The sequence below is a fragment of the Artemia franciscana genome, chromosome 6 (genome assembly GCF_032884065.1).
Source record: "Artemia franciscana chromosome 6, ASM3288406v1, whole genome shotgun sequence".
In the NCBI taxonomy this organism is placed as follows: domain Eukaryota; kingdom Metazoa; phylum Arthropoda; class Branchiopoda; order Anostraca; family Artemiidae; genus Artemia; species Artemia franciscana.
Window position 1 is genome coordinate 29,173,260 of NC_088868.1, and position 23,084 is coordinate 29,196,343.

The 23,084-nt window shown below is 36.6% G+C and overlaps 1 protein-coding gene across 1 annotated transcript in view; it reads left to right on the forward strand.

The window, feature by feature from the left end:
* Positions 1-23,084, forward strand: part of LOC136028536 (AH receptor-interacting protein-like) — an 81,010-nt gene that overhangs the window by 46,806 nt on the left and 11,120 nt on the right. Inside the window, exon 6 of the mRNA XM_065706383.1 lies at positions 21,132-21,274. Within this exon, the coding sequence (XP_065562455.1) occupies positions 21,132-21,274 (143 nt within the window). The remainder of the gene's footprint in view (positions 1-21,131; positions 21,275-23,084) is intronic.

Consider the following 23,084-nt stretch of genomic DNA (forward strand, 5'->3'; position numbering starts at 1 on the left):
ATTAAACGTACTGTTGTATATCTGGGTTTGATAAAGGTCAACTTTCTTTGCTTATAAAACCATTTTTTTTATCTGAGAGCTGATTATTACGATATATGCGGATTATCCGGATTACCTACTGTTAGCCGAACATAATCTGTTTCATTTATCCAATTAATTATTATTACCAAAAATTTTGTGTCTCAGCTTACGCCCAGTGAGCTTATTAGGAGCAAACAGGGTTGCCAGTGGGAACTTAAAACCATTTTTTTTTATCTGAGAGCTGATTATTACGATATATGCGGATTATCCGGATTACCTACCGTTAGCCAAACATAATCTGTTTCATTTATCCAATTATTTTTATTACCAAAATTTTGTGTCTCAGCTTACGCCCAGTGAGCTTATTAGGAGCAAACAGGATTGCCAGTGGGAACTCGCTTGATTTTAGTAATTTATTGGCCGATTTAGTAATTTTCTACAAGAATCTAGTGATTTATATGCTGATTTTTTTGTTAGGCACTATAAAAAATCCCTAGAAATAGTGGTAAATCACAAGGGGTGACAACCCTGGGAGCAAAGCAATAATGATCAGTGTTTTGGCTAATAATATAAAGCTGGAGGCTATGAGATTAGTGACCGCCCTGTGGATTCCACAACAGCCCTATCCCGTCATTCCGCAATAGCTCTATCCTGCCATTCCACAACATTCCTATCCTGTCATTCCCATGACAGCCAGCAGGTGCATGTTACATCATAGGGAATGTTTTCTAGGAGTCTCAGGTGTCTGTTGCGTCATAGGGAACGTTTACTTTTGCTTGTTACATAATAGAGGTTGTTTTGTCTTAAAAAACCTACGAAATCCAGGGAACTACGAAGCACACGCCATATCTAGATTTCTTTGGTTGTTTAATAACTCTCAGGGTACCCTTTCAAGTAAGAACATGGCCTTTACATCCAATATTTTCATTCTTTTCCGCCATTTCGTGTCAGCAAACAAGGGATTTATGCCGACATTTTCTACGTGAAAAACAGTTAGAGGGACTGTTAATTTTCCTATGAACAAAGGCTTGTTCTTGTCACGCTATTTCCAGGATACAGAAACTTCATCTGGTATTCTTCTAACGGGAACTGAGTAATTTTCTATTTTCTCTTGGGGGTATAAAAACGGGTACTAGAACAAGATTCCCCATCATTCTTAGGTAAGATTTTGAACGTGACACATCTTTCTAAAAATGGCATCCCATTGAAATTTAAAAAAAGGATTAGAACTCTGCTTATATGCTGGTAAGTCTCTCTTTCTATACTCTCCCCCACCAATGGGGTCTGTTTACCCCAATTTAACCTACTATATTTCCCTATATTAGATAAACATCCAAAAAACCTTTTTCCTGCTATTGCATGATTCTCACAATGATAAAATAACTTAGTTTTCTTGCAAAATATACACTTTAGCCCCCCCCCTCCCGTCTGCAATTTTGATTTACTTTCCCAGTAATCGAAGCATATTCTAGTAGGTTGCTAAAAAAGGTATAAACAAGTACGATGAGTTAAACTTTCAATAATAGCCTCCATCATGTAAAATACTTAGTTCCTGCCAAATAGCTGCTCTTCTGGTAATTGCCTGAAAGGGTTCTTACCTGCCAGTAAATTTGAATGCTCTCTCATTATGAGCGTTTTGTAATTTGGAAATGTTTAAACATAATCTAGTTGTGGTTAAACATAAGTTGTGGTTAAACATAACATACTATTTTTGAGGAGGGCGATCTGAATTTCTAACTACTTCTATTGTAAGCGGTGAAAAATACCTACTATTGCTACTGAATCGTGAAAAAAGGGGTGCATATTTTCCTTTTATATATTATAAAGAGAATAAAATGAAACATTTAATCAAGGAATAAAAATAATTACGATCAGGGATACTAATTAATTCAAAGATGTCTTTTAAATACCCCATTTTTTCTTATATTCGCTACACAACTCACCTTCACTTAGCTAGATTTTTTATTCTATTTTTGATTATTTTAATTCATTACTTTTCTTGAAAGTTTGTTTTATCATCGCGGGACGTGCAAACTATGGTTTCTAACATCGTTATAGAAGGAGTGGGAGTGCAATGAGTTAAATTTAAGTGTGGGCATGTTGAAATTAGGTTCAAGTTATTTGGAAAACCAAGAAATTATTTTTATTACAAGAATTTTGATGATATGCTTGAGGACATGAGTACCTATATGCGAGCTACTTCAAGTTCAAGGAGAAAATACGCGTGAAGAATGTTTTCTTTTAGTATATTATATTAAGAATAAAACAAGAAGGAAATATTTATGGAGAATTCAAAATTATTCTGTTAAATACCCCTCCTTACTAAGTTTAAGAAAGTTTAAATTCCACTGAGAGCAAAGGGTTACAAATCAGTTGGCAATGTTTGCGTCCATAGTCCCATATCATTACCGCATTTATCCTATGTGTTGGCCCTGTTAAGGTTGTTGGGGGGCCATGTGGATGAGTTATTTCTAAAAACTAAATTCCACGCTTATTAAATGCTCACGTATTTCTATGAAAAATAAGATCTATTTTAACCATATGCGTCTTTATCATTTAAAGAAAGTTCTGAGCAAGAACCTCCCAGTAAGAGGGTGAGGGCAGGAGCTGCTCCAAACAGATTTAGCACCGAATATGTGATCACTTCAAGACCTGCGTCCTCAAAGCAATGCGAAGATTTGGGCCCTTCTGTGCCCATCAAGCCCCATGGCAGTGAAGTTGCCGGCCCATCAAGACCTGAGCCCCATTACCCTCTGTGTTCCTGACCTACTGTGCAAAACGACATCAACATTGCCAGCCCTTTCGTAAGTGTGATTTTTTTTAATGCTGTGATATTTTTCTTAAAGTATAATGTTTTAGTGGTAAAACTCGGACCCTCTCTAGCCACAGGGATCTCGCCTACCAAGTATCATCTCAAATCATACATTCCTTTAAGAATGTATAACAAACGAAACACACAACATCCTTGATGATATAGATTTCTGTTCCGTTTTGAACATCATATTTAGTTTTCCTAAATATGAGAGAACTACCCCCACCCCTTGCTCAACCGACCAGTCTTTGCGCTTCATCTTCTATTGATAATTTAATATTTCCTCATAGGAATTACCGTTTCTGCTATAAGAAGGGAGTGACGACATCCTTCACTACCCGTATTGCAGTTTTATTGTAAACATGTCCCTTCAAATGAAGGGAGGTTAGGGGGCAGATTTACACTCTACATTAAATTAAAAGGCCTCTCGTATAGTTAAAAAATGGGCCTAAGAAATGGATATTTTGAGGCTTAAGCCACCTTCCCCCCCTAAAAAAAGATACATTGGCCCCTCATCAAAAAAAGTTTATGTTGTTTTAGCATAACAAATACATTCTGTTAAAGGTTCAGAAAAGGAAAACAAGTAGAATGTCAGGGACCATGTTCAATGCCTCCGAGAGGGGTGATGTTATTGCCCTTCGTAAAAAAAATTTCTTTTCAGCTCAATAATTTGGGATTTATCAGTGCCCTTATGATAGTTTTAAGGTGCTTTGAAGACCCCCTCAGCCCCTAAAAGAAATAAGTTTTTGAACATAATAAAAATAATGCATTCCTTTAGTGATTAGTAGCGTTTTACTTTTGAAAGGGGGCATGTCCTTACATCTGGGAAGGAGGTTTGGGGGCATTACACAATAGTTTTTTCATAACAATTAAAATACAACATTCTCTTCTGGTTAATAATGGGCCATGCCCCTTTAGTTCTGAAGGGTCTGAGGATCCACTGGCCCTTAAATTAATATTCTTGTCAAAGCTTAAAGTCATAATTGCTTCAAGGGAATAAAAACTTTAATTTTTTTTTCAGGCTGTGCTAGAAAACTATTTTGATTAAATTATTTAGGATTTGTTTGCGGACCTCCTCGGGAGCAGTGTAGCAAACACCGACAATGGACACAGCCTCCCAATCCGTAAGTTTATTTTAAGACTCTTTAGAGCACTATAATACCTGAAACGTAAAGCAGAAATCTTATATGGTAGTTTCTGTTAATTAAATTTATAACTGGTAGTGTGGGGGCTATGGCTACGAAGAGTTGCTCTAGGGGTCCATGTATGGTCATTAAAGCCATAGGTATAAGTGTGTGGGGGGGGCTATGGGTGTGAAGGGTCACTCCTAAGTATAATATATTCTTTTATCAGCCTAATATAAATTCTTTCACTGGATGAAATTAAGAGTGATTCAAAGAGCTAATAAGCTGTTATTATTTTCTAGGTTCACATACTGGCATTACCACCTACACCAAGGGCGTCTATCGAGAATGCACTGTCGCCACAAGTGTAATTACGAGACAGTTTATGTACGGCCCAAGTGGAAATTAAACGTGAGAGGGATTGTATTTTGGGGGTGAGCCCTTTTAGTATATTTCCCCCAATTTTGATATAGGCACTTTCGTCAGAGATCTTGGCCTCGACATGGAGTTTTTAGACTATGTGTCAAACCAAGTGCCATTTAGCGAAATCTAGAGGGTGCAAGACTAACAGGCGCTCGTCCCTCACAGTGGTACTCTCACTCTCACAAGCGATAGTATCTATACGGAACTCCTATGTCAGCAAGACTCGGGCACTTCTTGAAAAACACATGCGGGAGGCGAAAGGGCGAGACAGCTTAAAAGTATATATCGTACTTAAAAATATTTTTAAAATGAAAAGTTGGGTGATGTGTACTCGCTATACCTACAAACAGAAATGCGGAGACTTCACCCGGATTACAGAATTTTGAAGGTGTTTTTTGGATTAGGTTAGTAGTATTTTTAATTGGGCAGAAACTCATAATGAAAATGAAAATTGAAAAATTTCTTCATTCATTGAAAATTTAGATTTAAATGTCGCAAAATGTAGAAAAAGAATTTGTTTTGTGAGGCAAAAGGAGGAAGGCTAATTTAAAAAATATAATACAGATTTGAGGGCTTTTGGATTCGATACGGGCTAAGAGTGCTTCAAGTGTTCAGTCCTTATTGCGGGACATATCCTCGTTTCTATGTTGCTATTAAGAGCCATTTGGACAATTTGACATTTAATGGTGGTGGGGAACGGCAGAGTTTCCTAAAGTGGAGTTTAACTGTTTAAAGGGGCAATATTCTGTAACAATCAAGGGGATAGATATTTTTAAGAGGGCCAACGAACATTTAAAGATTGGAGTTTCAGTATTACTGTATGATATAGAGTATGTTATAAGTGGGGGTGTTATATTAAGTAAGGGATCCGTCCATTGAATCAGTGAAATACTGGGTATGGCTTCTTTACGTGCCTGCCAGTGAACTTGATGTAATTGGACATTTCTTTTAAATTTCTAATATAAGTCGGGTTTTAAGTCAGGAAAAGAAGAAGTCTGTCCAGATTCCATACCAGATTAAAATTTAAAAACCACTCGAGGGACTGTAAGCGTCATGGGTGCCAGTTCGTGGAGACCGTTTCGAGTGACAATGCCGCCTTGCGGTTCAAAATCTTTCAGAATCGTCTCTTGTAGAGCGACAAGGTGGCGTTAGACATCAAAGATAACCTCGTGGATGTGTGCCAACCATCAGTTTCAAATCTTATCAAAGAACATGAAGCCATTGCAGTCTTGTTTGGACATGCTCAAAGAGACTCAAGTAGTACCATGCAATTGGTAGAGGTATTTAAGACAATGGATGGGAAAGAATTTGTAGGTGCAGCCATGGTTAAACCTATTAAAACAGTCTATAAGTTAATTTCACGGTTGCGCAACGTAAGTTATCGCAGAAGACGAATAACTTAAGTAGTAATAACTACTTAGAAGACTTAAGTAGTCAAATTTTATCGGGATTGATAACTTTTGTTCATTGGCACATAAATCTTGTAGTGTAAATGTTAGACAGCTATACTTTCTACCGTTTTACAAACATAATTCTAACTATGATTTGAAATTCATATTACCAGCGTTGGTACGTTTGCAGAGCGTTGAAGTTGTAGATGGCGCATCGGTAGATGGGTCTTATACTAGTATTATTTCATTATAGTATCATACTCAAATCCTCTGAAAAGTTGCTGCTATTAGAATCCAAATGAAAAATGATTGAAAATAGTACTACGTACTTGAATAAAACCCGTTTTTTATATTCCTTTACTGTCTTCTCCAAATCCGTTAGTCAACTCATTTAAGTAAAGAAAAGGGACGATTTTAATAGTTTTCCTTCCTTAAACAGCGCTTTCCAGATATACCCGTATGAGTACTACAACTCTACCTCGAGGCTACGTGAAGAAAAATAAGCCGCCCGTCGAAGTGTTTTACGATTAAAAAGTTTGGGCCAAGGAACGGTATAAAAATGGGGAGGGATATTGTACAATATATTTAGAAAATGATGTATTGACGTTCTGGGTATTGTCTGTAAAAACACGTAAAATTAATCAAAATCTTAGGCTATGTTTGGGTTATTATTTTTCAACTCCTCATCTGGCAATGGATTTAGTTCTTAAAATCATTAAAGAAGAAATAAGTCTGATCATCGACGTGGAACTGCACAGAGATTTATAAGGGGAGGGTATGTTTTTCACGGAGATCTTATCCTTGAACCGACTCGAATGGACAAAGCAGTGGTGAAACGTCGAATGCGATTATATATGAACTGCCTTTATCCGTCGGTAATGTTTCACTGCTCTTTGCCATTAGTGAATTACAAATGGCTGGACGATGCTTATGCTCCAAATTTCTCCGACATTCACAATGTTGAGGAGAATGGACCTCAAGGATTTTTTTTCGAAATTGATATTCAAATACCAATAGAATTTTATGACTCTGTAAAGGACTTTGTTTTCTCGCGCGTAAACAGACTGGTGCCTAGGGACTTATTGAGTCCCTATAACTTATTTTTGGTAGAGGATGGGTTTATACCCTAGACCTCTGCAAGAGTTTATAGCCGACATTCAAACGAAACAGAATATTGTTATTCATCAAATTCTTTTGTGATGGTTGATGGCAAAAGGTTTCAGGGTCACAAAGATTCAAAGAACCCTCCAATTTGACCAAAAAGCATATATGAAGAGGTTTATTGACAACTTTGTCATTAAACGATCTGAGGATAAAGCAAAGGCTGAAAAAGCAAAGGCTGAAAAAGCAAAGGCTGAAAACTCATTTCAAATTCAGTCTCCGCTAAGATATCCGATTGTGTTAAGATTATGTCCGATTTTGTTAATTCCGATTGGAGTCATTGTGACGTTTTAACCGACCTAAAAGAATTTGACCTAATCCGAAAAAAAGAAAAGAAGAAAAGTTTTAAATACTAAAACAGAAATTTTCAAGAAACTCTTATTGGAATTTTATTACAATATGTGTAAGTTCCAATGACTGGGAGAGGGACGACTTTAAGCGTATTATGGAGACACTGATTCACTCCTATTAAATGTTAAACAGACAATCTCTTGTACGGTTTGGAAAATGGTAAGCACATTAGCTCTCGACTGGACTACACCAACTGAAACTAGTCTATTTATCCGGAGCTAGTGAAGCGTTAGGCCCCAAATAAATTGTTATTTTAAAAATTCGAGAAGGGGATTGTTATTTTTAAAATCCAAGAAGCGGAGCGACTTGATATCAAATGGTGTGCATGCAGGTCTGTAGGTATACTGCGTGCAAACACTTTATGAGAATATCAAAAAAGTCTGCAAGGGGGTGCCTTCACACTATGTGAAGGAAAATTTCGATATGATTGTTAAGAACAGTGTAGAAAACAATTTAGTTCCAAAAGCGAAGGTCATGGCGATTCGCTCCTTGAAATACAAAAACTACACGGTTCGAATAGAATAAAATGCCATGTAGGCCATATCGGATAAAGTCTATGTGAGCATGAGCTATGTGAAGGTGCCACCACTCGGTCATTATCTTACTTATATTACTTATATTCATTATCTTCATTATCTTACTAGAGTACAGGCGGCGTCTCGGTCTGGAGGCGAGAGGAGTTGGTGAGAGGAGGGCCCGTTTTTTATCCTTACACTCTCTATTCCAATAGTCTCCACCACCACCACCACCCCCCCAGCCTGCAGTCCAGCAGGGTATTTTTGTATAGTGACTTTTATTTGTTTTTATTTTTGCGCAAAGTGGAAATGATGTTTTAAAAAAGTGCTTAATATCATACTATTTTATATTTTTATCCTCGCTTGCCACAGCGGTTGCAAAACTTTCTGGTCGCATCTTGGCCGCCACGTCCCCCAGGGGGATATAGTCGTGTTCGGTCCTCTGGGTGGGACCCATTCCTAAGTGCCTTCTTAAATACTGTTTTTAAATGGTGTTTTAATGTGAAACATATATTAAAATGTCTATTTTAGCTGGTTTTTTCCTATTAATTATGTAAATATGTTACTTTATTGAATTTGTAGTTCATTTATTTATCTATTAATGAAACCATGTATTAATTTTTTAGCATTTGTTCAAAAGATTGAGGTTAGCTTTTAGCCTTATTTTTACAGCGAGAGGAGTATATATCAATTCAAAACTCCATTCAGATCATTTTGTTGCAGACCTTTAAATTTTGGCAAAACAACACTTTTGACAAATGTAATGATAAACCGTGATAGAATGTTCTTAGAAAATCCCAAAAATATCATTTATTGCTAAAGTGTATGGCAGGAGTCCTATGATAGCATAAAGACTAATGTACTAGAGATAAAATTTGTACGGGGACTTGACGTATTTAATATTATTGCACCTAACTCTTGGTTGATTATTGATGATCTAGCTGAATCCATTGAAGAATGTTCTTAGGAGATATTACAGTTATTCACGGTCCGGTCTCATCACGAAAAATTTCTGTGACCCTAGTTCTACACAATCTCTTTCATCAGAGTAAATATATGAGAACACTAGCTGTTGGAGTGGTGCTTCGTGCCACCCCAACACCTGGTAGGTGGGGGCGCTTCGCGCCCCCCAAGCCCCCCCGCGTGCGTAAGTCGCTACGCGCCATTGTAGTTGTGTCCCTGTGTCCCACCTGTGAATATAGATATATATATATATATATATATATATATATATATATATATATATATATATATATGTTTTTAATATTCCCTGTGTCCCGGTCGTCATTTTTGTCCCGGTGTCCTAGTCTGTAATTTCTCTTTGAGTGTCACGGTCGTCAATTTATATTCCCTGTGTCCCAGTGTCCCGGTCGTCATTTGTGTCCCGGTGTCCCGGTCTGTATATACATTCGTTTGTGAATTGGTATATGGTGTTAATTTTTATATGGTTAATTTTTAGTTTTTTTTTCTTTTTAGTTTTTTTGGTTTTTAACTTTTTAGTTTTTTTGTAGGAAACGGATTGTTCAAACGAGTGATAGTTTCTCTTGATAGTCATTTGTATAGATTTTTAAAGTCATCAAATTTGTAAACGTCAGAACTATCACAATAAGTACTTTTAGTTGCTGCGCATATTATGTTCCATTACCTTCAAAGAGAGACGATGCAGTTGCTAGAGCTGTTGAATCTATCCTTAAACAAGATTCTTGTAGGAAAATTCAAACAGATCGGGGAAGTGTATCTGTTGATCCACTTGTAAAAAAGGTTTTATTGAAATATAAAAAAATACTCTATCATAGTCATAGCCCTATGACGGCATCATTGGGTGAACGTTTGATAAGAGTAATTCGACTTTTGAACTCGAAATATTATACATTGAAAAATACTGCTGCTTTTCTTCAAGATTTAGAAAAAAATCATGTTGATCTATAATCAACATCCTCGTTGATCCCTGTCCAATCATAGCCCTCTTGAAGTTCATCACAGTAACAATACACTCGAAATTTTTCTTTAACAATATTCAAATGCAAAGGTTGTGAAGAAGAAATTTAATGTTGGTGATACAGTTTGAAACGATAGAGCTGTTATCATTTTTGAAAAGGGAATTACTTGTGATTCACGGAACTCTGAAGTGTCAAAAGTCTTAGACATTAAACCCATGCCATATCGTCTGCGTGACACCAAGATGAGGAGATTCTGGGGGATTTTCATGAATGTTAATTAGAAAAAGTTAACAAGAATGGTATGTGCCAAATAGAAAAGATATTAAAGACTTGAACTCGTAAGGGCAATATACAGTTGCTTGCTCGTTACCTAGGATATAATTATGATTTGGACTCTCGGACTGCCACTGAAGGTTTTCACAATGCCTAATGATTTTATATGACATTCATTTTCAAAGTCTCTGATCTACTCTATATTGATTTGAATAAAATAAGTGATTTTTGGGCAATGCTCTCTCCCGCCATCAAGTTCGAGGGAAGATATGAAGTTGCTCTTGTTGATTGTATTATTAAAAATACATAAAATATTCTGAGAAAAGATAGTAAGATATAAAAGTTACATAACATGATTGGCCAATCGTTAGTAAGGAATGAATAGAATCAATGAACTCGTGCAAGTATCCGTTCCTAATATTACCATGCAAGGAATATTTTAGTATGACGGATTTCTGTCGCGCTATCAATAAAAATCTCTGCTCTTAAGAATTTTGCATTCCGCTTTAACTATACAGTGGAATAGGGCAAGATTTACATTAGTTCTCCCGTTGACAGTGGGAGGGTTATTCTCAACGATAATATGAGAGATGTTGAAGGCGCTGGAAGCACCAGTGACAGGGATCAGGTCATTTTCGCCGACTGTCTCCCTGGTTTCTCATCTAACAATTTTATATTTCTTTACGTTTAATTCGTTGAAACGTCGAGAGTTGGCAATAGTAACGTCCCCCTTCTACGGGTTCTTAAACGAAAAACTATTTACGAAAACATTCACCACTATATGAAGCACGTTCAATATATTCCAGTCAACACTTTGTATTTGGAGCTCTGTCAGTTAAGATTAAAAAGTGAATTGGGTGATTCTTTAGTAATAAGCAAAGGTAGGGCTGTGATTACATGTTATTTTTGACCCATTCAGTGAGATGGCTAATAGAAAAAATAATTTTGTTTCTCCTGATATTGTTTGCTATGCTGCTACTCTTAGACTACGGCAATTGAGTCATGGAATGGACTACTACAGGGGAGGCTCATCAATATCCGGTTGCTGAAGAAGTGACGAAGACCACACTGTATTTCCATCACAAACATCATAAACAAGATGAACAACAGGGAGTTATTTTCGTCAGAAAATGTAAATCTAACTTGAATCAATATTTTGGCCCTATATCCAAGGGTTTTCCTCAGCAAAACATAAATATACAGAAGAAGAAAAAATTAGAACAACAAGACCAATAAACTACAATGTTTGTTTTTTTTTAAACTGTCCCAGGATCCTTACTTCAACGGAGGCAATTCATTGAAATCTTGCTTTTTTGAAGCTAATCTCAAACGTTTGTTTGTGACTGGTTCTGTGTTAATATCAACTGGTTTTAAAAAAAGATACTTTGTAAGGTCGTTTCTAATTAAATTTGGGTATAGACCATTTAGAGAATATTTTCCCAAGTCCCTATTTAAGGAAATATTATTTTTAATCTTATGGCTGGTTTTAATTGCTTCTCAAACTTCCTGCATAATGCCTATGTCGCTGCTAATAAGGACGGATTCTTCAAAAGGTCTTTTTTGGTTACGATTTTCAAGAACATGGCTGCTTCAAGACAAAAAAGCAAGATTAGTGCTAAAAACGTGTTCGATTATTCTTCTTCCATTTCAATCAATTGTCTTGTTTCATATCACTTTATTTATTAATCCTGGCTAAACTTCGCTGAAGTAAGGATGCTGGGACTTTTTTTTTTATTTTCTTTAGTTTTATTGGTCTTATGCTGCTGTATGTTGTTTCTCTTCTATATATTTATATTTTACTGAGGACGGCCCTTGGACATAGGGCCGAGATGTTCATTCGAATTAGATTTCCACTGTCTTGCGAAAAGAATTCCCTGTTTTTCTTCTTGCTTTTAATGTTTGTCTGGTTATAGTCTCGGAAATTGAATTGCTAAGTTGTTTCGCTCTGCTCTATCCCTGCTTTTAAATTTAGTGTACCCGCTGTCGCGGATTTTGCGTCCTCTGTACTACACGATTCGGGCTCTGGATGGGATTTTAAAGTAAGTTTTTCACAAAATCTCATGTCTGGCGCGAAATCTCTTGGCGAGCGATTGAAATTAGGACAAAGCGGAAGGTTTAAAAAGGGTCAGAAACACTTCATCACTTATAAGTCACAACTCAGGCTGGAAGCGTAAAACATTGCTCTTGTCAAAGAAGAAAAAGAAACCAAAAGTAAAAATTGTTAGATCGAAAACAGGTTTTCTTTTCCTAGAAACGGCATAATCACCACATATAGAATCTTACCCTTTATTCTACTCATCTCTGTCTTTTCAAGGCAGAAAATGTTTATGTAAGTGCAAAAATGGACTTTTATAGACTTCCATGTCATTTAAAAAAAAACTAATAATGAAAAACCAAGTGCAGTCGAGGGGCTTTTCGATGAAAATTGTGTACTACACAATTTGGTTGGACAAATCAGTGGCTATATAAATGGGACGTTGGTGAGCACAATCGACAATCTTTCAAATTATGCAAGTTATATACAATTCATGTTGATGACTCCAATGTCCTATAAGAAATTGAGAGATATTGCTATTGGATATGAATATAAATTGGATACTGGCACTACCAATATACTTATAGATGTGACAACTAAAGGTTTACACTTGAATGGGAAAATACATCATGAGATATTTAATTTACTTCAATGGTTGCCTCCCAATTTTAAAATTGATATAAAGCTACAACTTGCACCTTCCAATTTTATTTTGCGAAAAGCAGTTGGTACTGTCCTTGATGTAACAGTTTCTCACCTCGGCAGTTCAAACAACAGGCATGAGTTGTGCTGCTTTGGCAATTGAGAAAACAGCTAGTGGAAATAATATCAAGTTGCTCGTTCCTCATACAATCACGAATCAACGTCATTTTGCTACGGTTGCATGTACCTACACCAATTTATCAGTGGTTTTTCAGTAAATCATTAAATTCGCTTTGCCTTTTGTAAAAACTGCTAGTGCTCTTGGATCATGGACAAATTCTCCATAAATGTTTGTTCTTTCATCTTTTGTATTTAAAGTAAATTGAATTCCACTCTACAATTTATCCTTAGATAAATCCTATAGGACCGTTTGCGAATGGACAATACAATCCCTAGATCAAGATTCACAATTTTTTGAAAATGTATAACCGAAGAAATGTTTGCGAAAACTCATGATATCATTGTATTGGATTCGTCCGGCATTCAAAATATGACTATTGTCCGAATGGGCACAGTATGTTTAGAGTACACCTTTACCGAACCATTGGAGGAGAGTATTGCATTAATCTCGCTAAATCAATTTAAAACCTATTTGGTAATTTCCTCTGATGGCTGTGTTCTATTAGACGTGGCACCATGAACACATGTAAAATAATCGGTATTTTCAATTTGGATCTTTACATGTTCAAATACAAATCCTATTGTATACCTTCGGATTTCGTCTAGCACATGTAAAGCGTTAATAATACCCTTGTCATTGTTAAAAGTAGTCCATCAACTATAAAGACCATTTGCTATGCATCTTTCAAACAGCAAATAACATTGAATTTTTATATCCTTTTGGCCTACCATATACATTTTACACGCCCCCCTTTAAAAACCTTCTCGAGCAAAGTGGAAAATCTATTATTCAAAGTCGGAAGTGAGTACAAGATTAATCTCCAAAACCTTTGGTTTTCATGCACTACTAAATTTCATTTTTCGATGTCGCAGATATACTTATAGTGAATTTCTTAGCATTTATGGTGATAGTCTTCAATTGAAAATACTTATCCTTACCAGTATAATATAAATTCCAGTGCCCTAATATTGAAATGTTTTTAAAATGTTTGTGAATTAGTTCGTTAATAAAATTCTTATGTACTAAAACTTTGTTCTTTAGATTTAACTATGTCTAAGTATAGGTAAGCATCGTTAATAATAATTTGCGGCAGCTTGTCAGAATCACATTTTTTGTAATATAATGTAACTTAATTTTTATTATATCAATTTGCCCATTTGAAGCAATTTCTCACACAAGATTCTCATATGAAGAATTACTCTCTGTAGTAGCCAAATTAAAGTCAGTGAATTTATAATCATCATAGCTGGTATCTTCACAGCGATGACGTCAAAATCAGACTCTTTTTGTTCCAGTAGTTAAAGCGTAGACCCTGTTCTTTCTCCAAAAACAATTTAAAACCACGGCGATACTAGTCTCCTAAAAATTCATTTTTAAAATAAACTGAAACTTCGTTTAGTTTTTTTGCAATCATGCCAAGTTATGTTTTTTCCCCTTGATCACATTTATCCTGGTGACAGTTAGAGTATAGGAAACCTCTAGTATGAGAGTCACAAATCTCTTCAAGATAGGAATTACAATCTTTAATTTGCACTGCGTATCCTCTATACAATTTACATGGATTGCATAATCTATACTTTTCATTTTAGCCATCATTAATAGTACAATTCTCAAAAGAAGACCAGCTAATCAATGTATACAAATATAATGGATATGGGTAAAACATTTCTTCGATGTTGACTTTCTCACTGCTAAAAGAAACTGACTTGCGATCAATAAAAGGAATGGTCATTGCTATCACTAGTCACTTATGCTGATCGCTTATTGGATCACTAGAGAAATGGGAGAAGGAACTGAAACTCTGGATAGTCTTCAAACGGATGCACAATATCATTTTGTTTTGTTTCAATTAACATATCAATGAATTGAGCAAATGCCTTGGGGCCAAAACACATAAGGGGCCAAAACGTCAGCAATTCTCCTAGCGAAGATTTTCTTCTGCACTGATAATCTTTGAAAATCATCAACTAGAATTAACCATTTTTCCAAAGTAACAGGATTTCCTTTAATTTTCTGTCTGTCAACTTTATACATTTTTTATCCTGACAGTCTCGCTACTGTTTATAGACTAACAAGGATTTTTTCTCGCCAGTAACAAACTTACTCCTTTTTTGTAGATTGATTCAGATCGCTGTCTGTAATTTATTTCACTAATGCATTTAATCAGTCTTGTAATCTTAGTATATGTATTATATTTACTTTTGCTACGAAGCATAACTGTTCTTCAGACTGGAATTTGCTTAATGATATAACGTATCGCGCAAACATCTCGTCCCATTCTAGAGTTAGCCGCCAACCCTTTGTAATTTCTTCTGCAGCATTAGGCACTCTAGGTTTCATTTCATCATTGCAAGCGACTTCAATATCCAATGAAGTAAAAGCTTCCATTACTAGAGAAAAATATCCTCGACGTTGACATACTGAACTTTTTTTCATTACTGAAGCAAATCAAGCAACTTGTGCCAGATTTTGTCACCCTTGCCTGTAAATGTTGGACTTTGATCCATTTCTTACAATCAGGACTTTCTTGCTTGACTAACGGTCTCTAATAAGTTCTATTACGTAATATCCCAAACCCTGTTATGTATCACGCGAAGAAATCTTGATTTGGCGGGGTCTTGTGAGTTTTTTAATGCATCAAAAAATCCTGATGTGGCGGGGTCTCATAGGTTTTTTTTTCAATTAGCACTTGTATATCTTAGAAAACATTCCCTATGATGTAACATACACCTGCTGGCTGTTGTCGGAATCACGGGATAGGGATGTGTTTAAAACTAGGGATATGGGTGTTGTGGAATGGCAGGATAGGGTTGTTGGGGAATGGCGGGATATGGCTGTTTTGGAGTCTACTGGACGGTCACTACTTATGAATTGAATGAGTGAAGCTTCTCTATTATGGCAGCACATCTCAGAACGAATGGATCTTGTTTTGTAGAAATACGGCTCTGGCATTAAACGTATGATTTCAAAAGAATCGAATTTTGATGCTTATTCAGAATATTATTTTTCAAATTAATCAAACTCATTATAAAAAATTATCAAATTCAATGGTACACATCGAAAATTACTAGCCTAAAAAAAATTGCCCAATTCTTGAAAAGGAGGGAGACACTTTAAAACATCAAGTAATCTTCATGAGAATCATTTCATCCAACTCAGCATACCAGAGAACCTTACTGTAGATGTTTCAAGCTCCCATATACAACAAGAGCTAAGAGCTCATATGGCACTTGTGACGAGGCAAGAAGAGCTAAGAGCCAAGAGCTCATATGGTATGAGCTCTAACAAAATTCTAAGAATCGATAGATTGATTTAAAAGGAAAATCAGAGGCTTAATGCCGGTCGGGATTTAGAATAAGAGCTCTGAGTCACGATGTCCTTCTAAATATCAAAATTCATTAAAATCCGATCACCCACTCGTAAGTTATTAATACCTCATTTTTTCTTAAAATGAGGTATTAAATTTAAATTACCCTCATTTTTCCTCTCCCTTTAGCTCCCCAGATGGTCGAGTCTGGGAAAACGACTTTATCAAGTCAATTTGTACAGGTCCCTGGCACACCTACCAATTTTCATCGTCCTAGCACGTCCAGAAGCACCAAACTCGCCAAATCACTGAATGCCTCCCCCCAACTCCCCCAAAGAGAGCGAATCCAGTACGGTTACGTCAATCACGTATCAAGGACAGTTGTTTGTTCTACCCACCAAGCTTCATTTTGATTCCTCCACTCCAAGTGTTTTCCAAGATTTCCCCCTCCAACTCCTCCCAGTGTCAAAAGATCTGGTCGGGATATGAAATAGAAGCTCTGAGACATGGATCCCTTCTAAATATCTAATTTCATTAAGATCTGATCACCCTTTCGTTACAAATACCTCATTTTTCCAAATTACACACCCCCCCAACTCCACCAAAGAGAGCAGATCCGGTCCGATTATGTCAGTCACGTATCGTAGACAGGTTTTTATTCTTCTCATCTAGTTTCATCCTGATCTCTCCGCTTTAAGTATTTTCTAAGATTTCCACCCCCCCCCCCCAATGACGCTGGATCCGTCGAGATTTAAAATAAGAGATCTGAGTTACGAGGTCCTTCTTAATATGAAATTTCATGAAGATCCGATCAATTCTTCGTAAGTTAAAAATACGTCATTTTTTCCAATTTTTCAGAATTAACACACACACACCCAATAGAGCGGATCCATTCCAATTATGTAAATCACGTATCTAAGACTTCTGCTTATTTTTCCCACCAAGTTTCATCCCGATCCCTCCAATCTAAGTGCTTTCCATGATTTTAGGTTCCCCCACCCCAATGTCACCAGATCCGGTCGGGATTTAAAATAAGAGCTTTGAGACACGATATCCTTCTAAATATCAAATTTCTTTGAGATCCGATCACCTGTTCGTAAGATAAAATTCCTCATTTTTTCTAATTTTTTGGAATTATCCCCCCAGACTACCCAAAGAGAGCGGATCCGTTCAAGTTATGTCAATCATGTATCTAGGACTTGTGCTTATTTTTCCCACCAAGTTTCATCCCGATCCCTCCACTCTAAGTGTTTTCCAAGATTTTAGGTTTTTCCCCTCCCAACTCCCCCAATGTCCCCAGATCCGGTCGAGATTTAAAATAACAGCTCTGAGACACGATATCCTTCCATACATCAAATTTCATTAAGATCTGATCAACCGTTCGTAAGTTAAAAATACTTCATTTTTTCTAATACTTCCGAATTAACGGGCCCGCCACTCCCCCCCCCCCCCGATGATCAAATCGGGAAAACGACTATTTCTAATTTAAACTTCATCGTCCTAGCTTACCTGGAAGTGCCTAAAGTAGCAAATCCGGGACCGACAGACAGACAGACCGACAGAATTTGCGATTGCTATATGTCACTTGGTTAATACCAAGTGCCATAAAAATGAGGAATTTGTATTTTTTGCCAGAAGAAAGATCACGGATGCGTGTTTCTTTTATTTTTTCCTAGGAATGATCATACTGAACCAATGATCGTTGAAGATCGGCAGAGGGCTCATTTGATCGGAAAGAATAAGTTATAATGCTGGTTTTAAGTGACCAAAAGTATTGGAGGGCCTCTAGCCGCCCTCCCATGCTCAGTTTTTCCCCAAAGTTACTCGATCAAAATTTTGAGATGGCCATTTTGTTCAGCACAGTCGAAAAACCTACTAACTATATGTTTGAGGATGGTCTTAACCCCCACAATCTCCGGGGAAGGGCTGCAAGTCATGAACATTGGCTATTGTTCATATATTTTATTGATTATTGAGGAGCGTATAGACAGTTTCATTGGGATTTTCTGGCGGGGCAGGGTCGGGGGTTATGTGAGGGGCTTTTTGTGGAGGAATTTCTCGTGCGAGAAAGAAATTTTCCATTGAGGGAGCCAGATTTCCCAGCATTATTTAAAAAATAATCAGAAAAACTGAAAGTAAGGGGCAACATTAAAACTTAAACGAACAAAAATTATTATGTAAATGAGGGGGGTTGCATCCTCGTCAATACCTCACTCTTTACGCCAAGGTTTCTTTTAGTACTTTTAAAATAGCTATTTATTTTTTAAACGGCCTTTTTGATTCAGGGGTAATTTTTAAACGAATAGGGAGAACATTAGAACCTTAGCGTAAAGAGTGGGCTATTGACGAGGGGGCAATCGCCATTATACACGTATTGATTATTGTATGTTTTAAGTTATAATGTTGCTTCTTACTTTCAGCTGAAAAAACTTGCATTTTTTATCAAATAGTTCGTGATGGCGAACTGTAAGTAAGGAGCGATCCGGCTTAATAGTAACCTAATCCCTAACAAACAGAATTTTGATAGCAATAGATATGTCAAAAAAATCAGATTTTTATGCCGATTTCAAATACATAAGTTTGATTAAGTTTAATGTTACCCATCAAAGGTTATGAATCTGCAAAAATTTACAGGATTTTTGAAACAAGGGAGAAACAACCCCAAAAGTCATAGAATCTTAATGAAAACCATCAGATTCAGCGTACCAAAGAACCTTCATGTAGAGGTTTTAAACTCGCATATGCCAAAAATTTGGAATTTTGTATTTTCTGCCAGAAGAAAGATCACGGATGCTTGTTTATTTAGTTTTTTTCTAGGGGTGATAATATTGACCTAGTGGGCCTAGAACTTCGAGAGAGGGCTCACTCTAACAGAAATAAAAAGTTCTAGTACCCATTTTAAGTGACCAAACCAATCAGATGGCTCCTAGGCCCCCTCCCACGCCACTTTGTTTCTCAAAATCGTCTAATCCAAATTTTGAGATGGTCATTTTGTTAAGCATAGTTGCAAGGCCCTATTACTACATTTTGGATATAGCAAGATACCCATATCCTCTGGGGAAAGGACTTTCATTTATAAAATGTGCGTATTTATAATGTGCGTATAGTATTTTTTATTGGGAAGTATTTTTTATTTTTTATTTTTCGGGTTGGGAGGGGAGGAAGGGTTGGAAGGGGGAATTTTCAGCTGGGAGGATTTTTTACTCGGAGGTTTTTCTAGGGAGTGAAAGTTTCCAGGGGGTGAACTTTTCAGGGAAAATTTTATTCTGGGGGAATTTGCCATAATTTCTGTAGGAAATTTCTTTTTAATCTCACTTTCTCTTTACCGACTCAATTTTACGCGTGTAGATGTTAAGGGTAACTGCCTGGGGTAATTTTCACCAGGATGGAATTTTCCAGAGCGTATATGCGGGGAAGGGGGATTTTTCTGTGGAGCCAGATATCCTGGTGTTATTTAAGAAACGATCAGAATTTAACTAAAAAACTAATTTTTTCAACTGAAAGTACGGAGCAACATTAAAACTTAAAACGAACAGAAGTTATTACGTATGTGAGGGGGCTGCCATCGTCTCAATACCTTGCTCTGTATGCTAAAATTTAAATTTTGTCCTAATTCTTTAAAACGACTCCTGAATCATAAGGGTCGTTTAATTAGAATAATAAGTAACTTTTTTTAAGTGCCGAAAAACTTTAGCCTGAAAAGCAAGGTGCTATGGAGGGGGCAAACCCCCGCCATAAACGTAACAATTTCTGCTCGTTTTAAATTCTAATGCTGCTTCGTACTTTCAGTTGGAAAAACTTTTTTTATATAATTATAAAGGGGGCTAGGTAGCTTGGACATACTCTGGGAATAAACATGATGTTTTCAAACAGTTCGTAGTAACGAACTGTAGTAAGGAGCGACCCGGCTCAATAGTAACCGAAACTAAAAAAAAACTGAATTTTTATAACAATAGTTACATCAAAAGAATCGTATTTTAATGCTGATTTTAAATATATAAGTTTCATTAAGTTTAGTCTCACCCATCAAAAGTTGCTATAAAAGCAATATTAAAACTTAAAACGAACAGAAATTGCTCCGTATATGAAAGGGGCTGTTCCCTCCTCAACGCCCCGCTCTTTACGCCAAAGTTTTTCACTGTTTTAAAAAGCAGAGTTGAGAGAAAGAGTTAAACTTTAGCGTAAAGAGCGGGCTGTTGAGGAGGGAACAGCCCCTTTCATATACGGAGAAATTTCTGTTCATTTTAAGTTTTAATATTGCTCCTTACTTTCAGTTAAAAAAACATGTTTTTATTTAATCAGCATATTTAAATTGAGTTACCCGCCGGGTTTTCCACATCAGGATGGGATGAGACTTCGAATCATTACTTAAAATCGTTAGATGGTCTATTGGGGACTAGCCAAAACAGAGGCGTTGGAGTGGTTGGAACGGAGTAGGAGTGATTTCTAATGTCTCTATCACTAATAGAAGCTCAGTATCGAAATACTGAGACTGTTCTCTGTCTTGGAAAAATTAGTTTTGGGCCATACATAAGGTATGGCCCATGATCACAAAAGAAGGGAAAAGGCTGAGAGGCTTTTTCCCTGGAAATATATTACCTGGGCTTCTGACTTGACAAGAGGAAGATTGCTCAAGAATTTGTTGAAACACATTCTTCAGTGTTACTAGCTGTTCGACGGTATATACGAGATATTTTAACATATAGATATATATGATAGTAATAAATATAGCAATCTATGGAAACCACCAACTTCAAAAATAAGCAAGATAAATTTTTATGAAGATCTTTTTCATATGATTTCCTACATTTTTTTATTGTAAACGAAAGGGTCTTTTGATGGTTCCTAAATGGACCTACAAACTGTAATGTCTAGAATTTAGTCAAGCCTTTAGGTCTAATTCCGAACTTTCGGAGATTCTGTATATAAGTTTTGATCTTTCCTTTTTCCCTTAGGGAGAAGCCAGAGGAACTGGAGTGGAAGGAATTGGATAGAAAACAAATTCCATTTTTTATGAATTATGCACAATGCAAAATTCAAATGAAACAGTACTATGAAGCAATTGAACAACTTGACAAAGTGCTTAAAAGAGATCCAGGTACGTTGTTAAAACAAACGCTTGTGTTACTAACAAAGCAATTTTTTGAACGAACCATTACCTTTTTGGGGAGGGTTGATGGGATGGGATGCATTGTGGAAACGTCTTTATTAGGGTATTCCATTCAAAATGGATTAGCTGTGGGAGACGATACCAGTATTGGTCAATTTACAATTGCATATATTCGCCAATCAAGGCTAGCTTTTAAGTTAATCTTCCTTAAGTACATTTCTGATCTAACTTCGATTATCCCGTAAGTTTCATTAGTCTTGCTAAATAGATAGCACATGAGCCACAATTTTTTAATGTATATTTTACTGTTAATCTTCTTATAGGACATCATTATTTAATTTTAGGCTTAGCTTCAACTTGTTGAGGTAGGGGCAGCATATAGGTTATCCCAGTCATGAGGAATCAGCCGTGGTAGGCTGATTCTCCGTGTAACTGCACTAATGCGCTCCGAGTAATTGCAAGACTGAAGGCCTTGTGGTGGACCTTATTTCCAAGAAATGCCCAGCAATGATAATGATTAATACTATACAAAGTAAAAGTTTGCTATGTTATCCCTTGTTTTATGCGATTTACTATACAAAGTAAAAGTTTGCTATGTTATCCCTGGTTTTATGCGATTTGACAAAATCAAAAATGCAAGGTCTAAAGTATGACTACTGGAATGCGTATTCAATGAAGTGCACTCTGAACAAAGATTTTATTGCTCAAAAATTTCATATTTGTAAACTTGACAACCGTTGTGTTTCTGAGGCGAGGTAGATTGGTCGGGACATCATTACCCTAGAAGTGCTGTCTGGGAAGAAGTGCATATGATGCAACTCGGAGCCATCTGATGGCTTAGGTTTAGCTGGTATTGGTATCCTCTTGTCCCCTAAACCTGCTGATGGGGTGCTCGAATATGAAGCATTATATAGTAGAATTGTATGGACGAGATTTAAGGCCAAGACAACAACTTGACTGGCCTTGCTCAACAAATGACTGCCCCAACTACCCTGAACAGCGAAAAGACCAGTTTTATAGTGGAATTCTGAAGGTCGTTGGCAGGATCTCTATGAAATATTTATTTATGAGTGGAGGAGATTTTAGTGCAAGGATTGGTCTCAGGTTTAATGACTCTGAGTAGGCCATTGGCAATTATGGAATCAAGGTATCGGCGCTCCAACGAAAATTGACTGCTCCTTTTCGCAATGCAGAACAATCATGCTCAGGATAACTCGTGCTTTAGACATAAGCCCTCCCACACATATACCGTGGCTAAACAGCGGCTTACCGCGGTTAAATCCCATGGTTAAACAGTAAAAGCTCAAATTGACTATCTGCTCATATCCCGAAGGTGGAAGACAATGATGCTGGCCTTTAGGGTGCACAGAGGTACTTACACAGGTTTAAACAATGGGATCTCTTCCTGCTATCGACAAGGCTATGGTACAGATTCATTACGAAGAATGCGTTTATACAATGTTAAAAATAGATGTATTTAAACTAAATAGAGATATATACCGATAATTTTTGTTCTTTAAATGTCTAACGGTTACAAGTTGACTACTAAGTTACTGATCAAAGTTCCAACTCATCAGGATGCTGCGCTTACAAGACAGAAAGATAATGGAACAAGTTCAAAGGCCACGCGAAGGAAGCCGCCACAAGCATTCTCGAACTTGTAAAACAAAAAGGCAAATGATGGATTTTTGAGAAAACACCAAAACTCTCTGAGATGACAAATACCAAAAACAATTTCGTTTAATTCGTTTTAATTCGTTTATTAACAAATAAAAAACAAATCACACACTGTAAACTA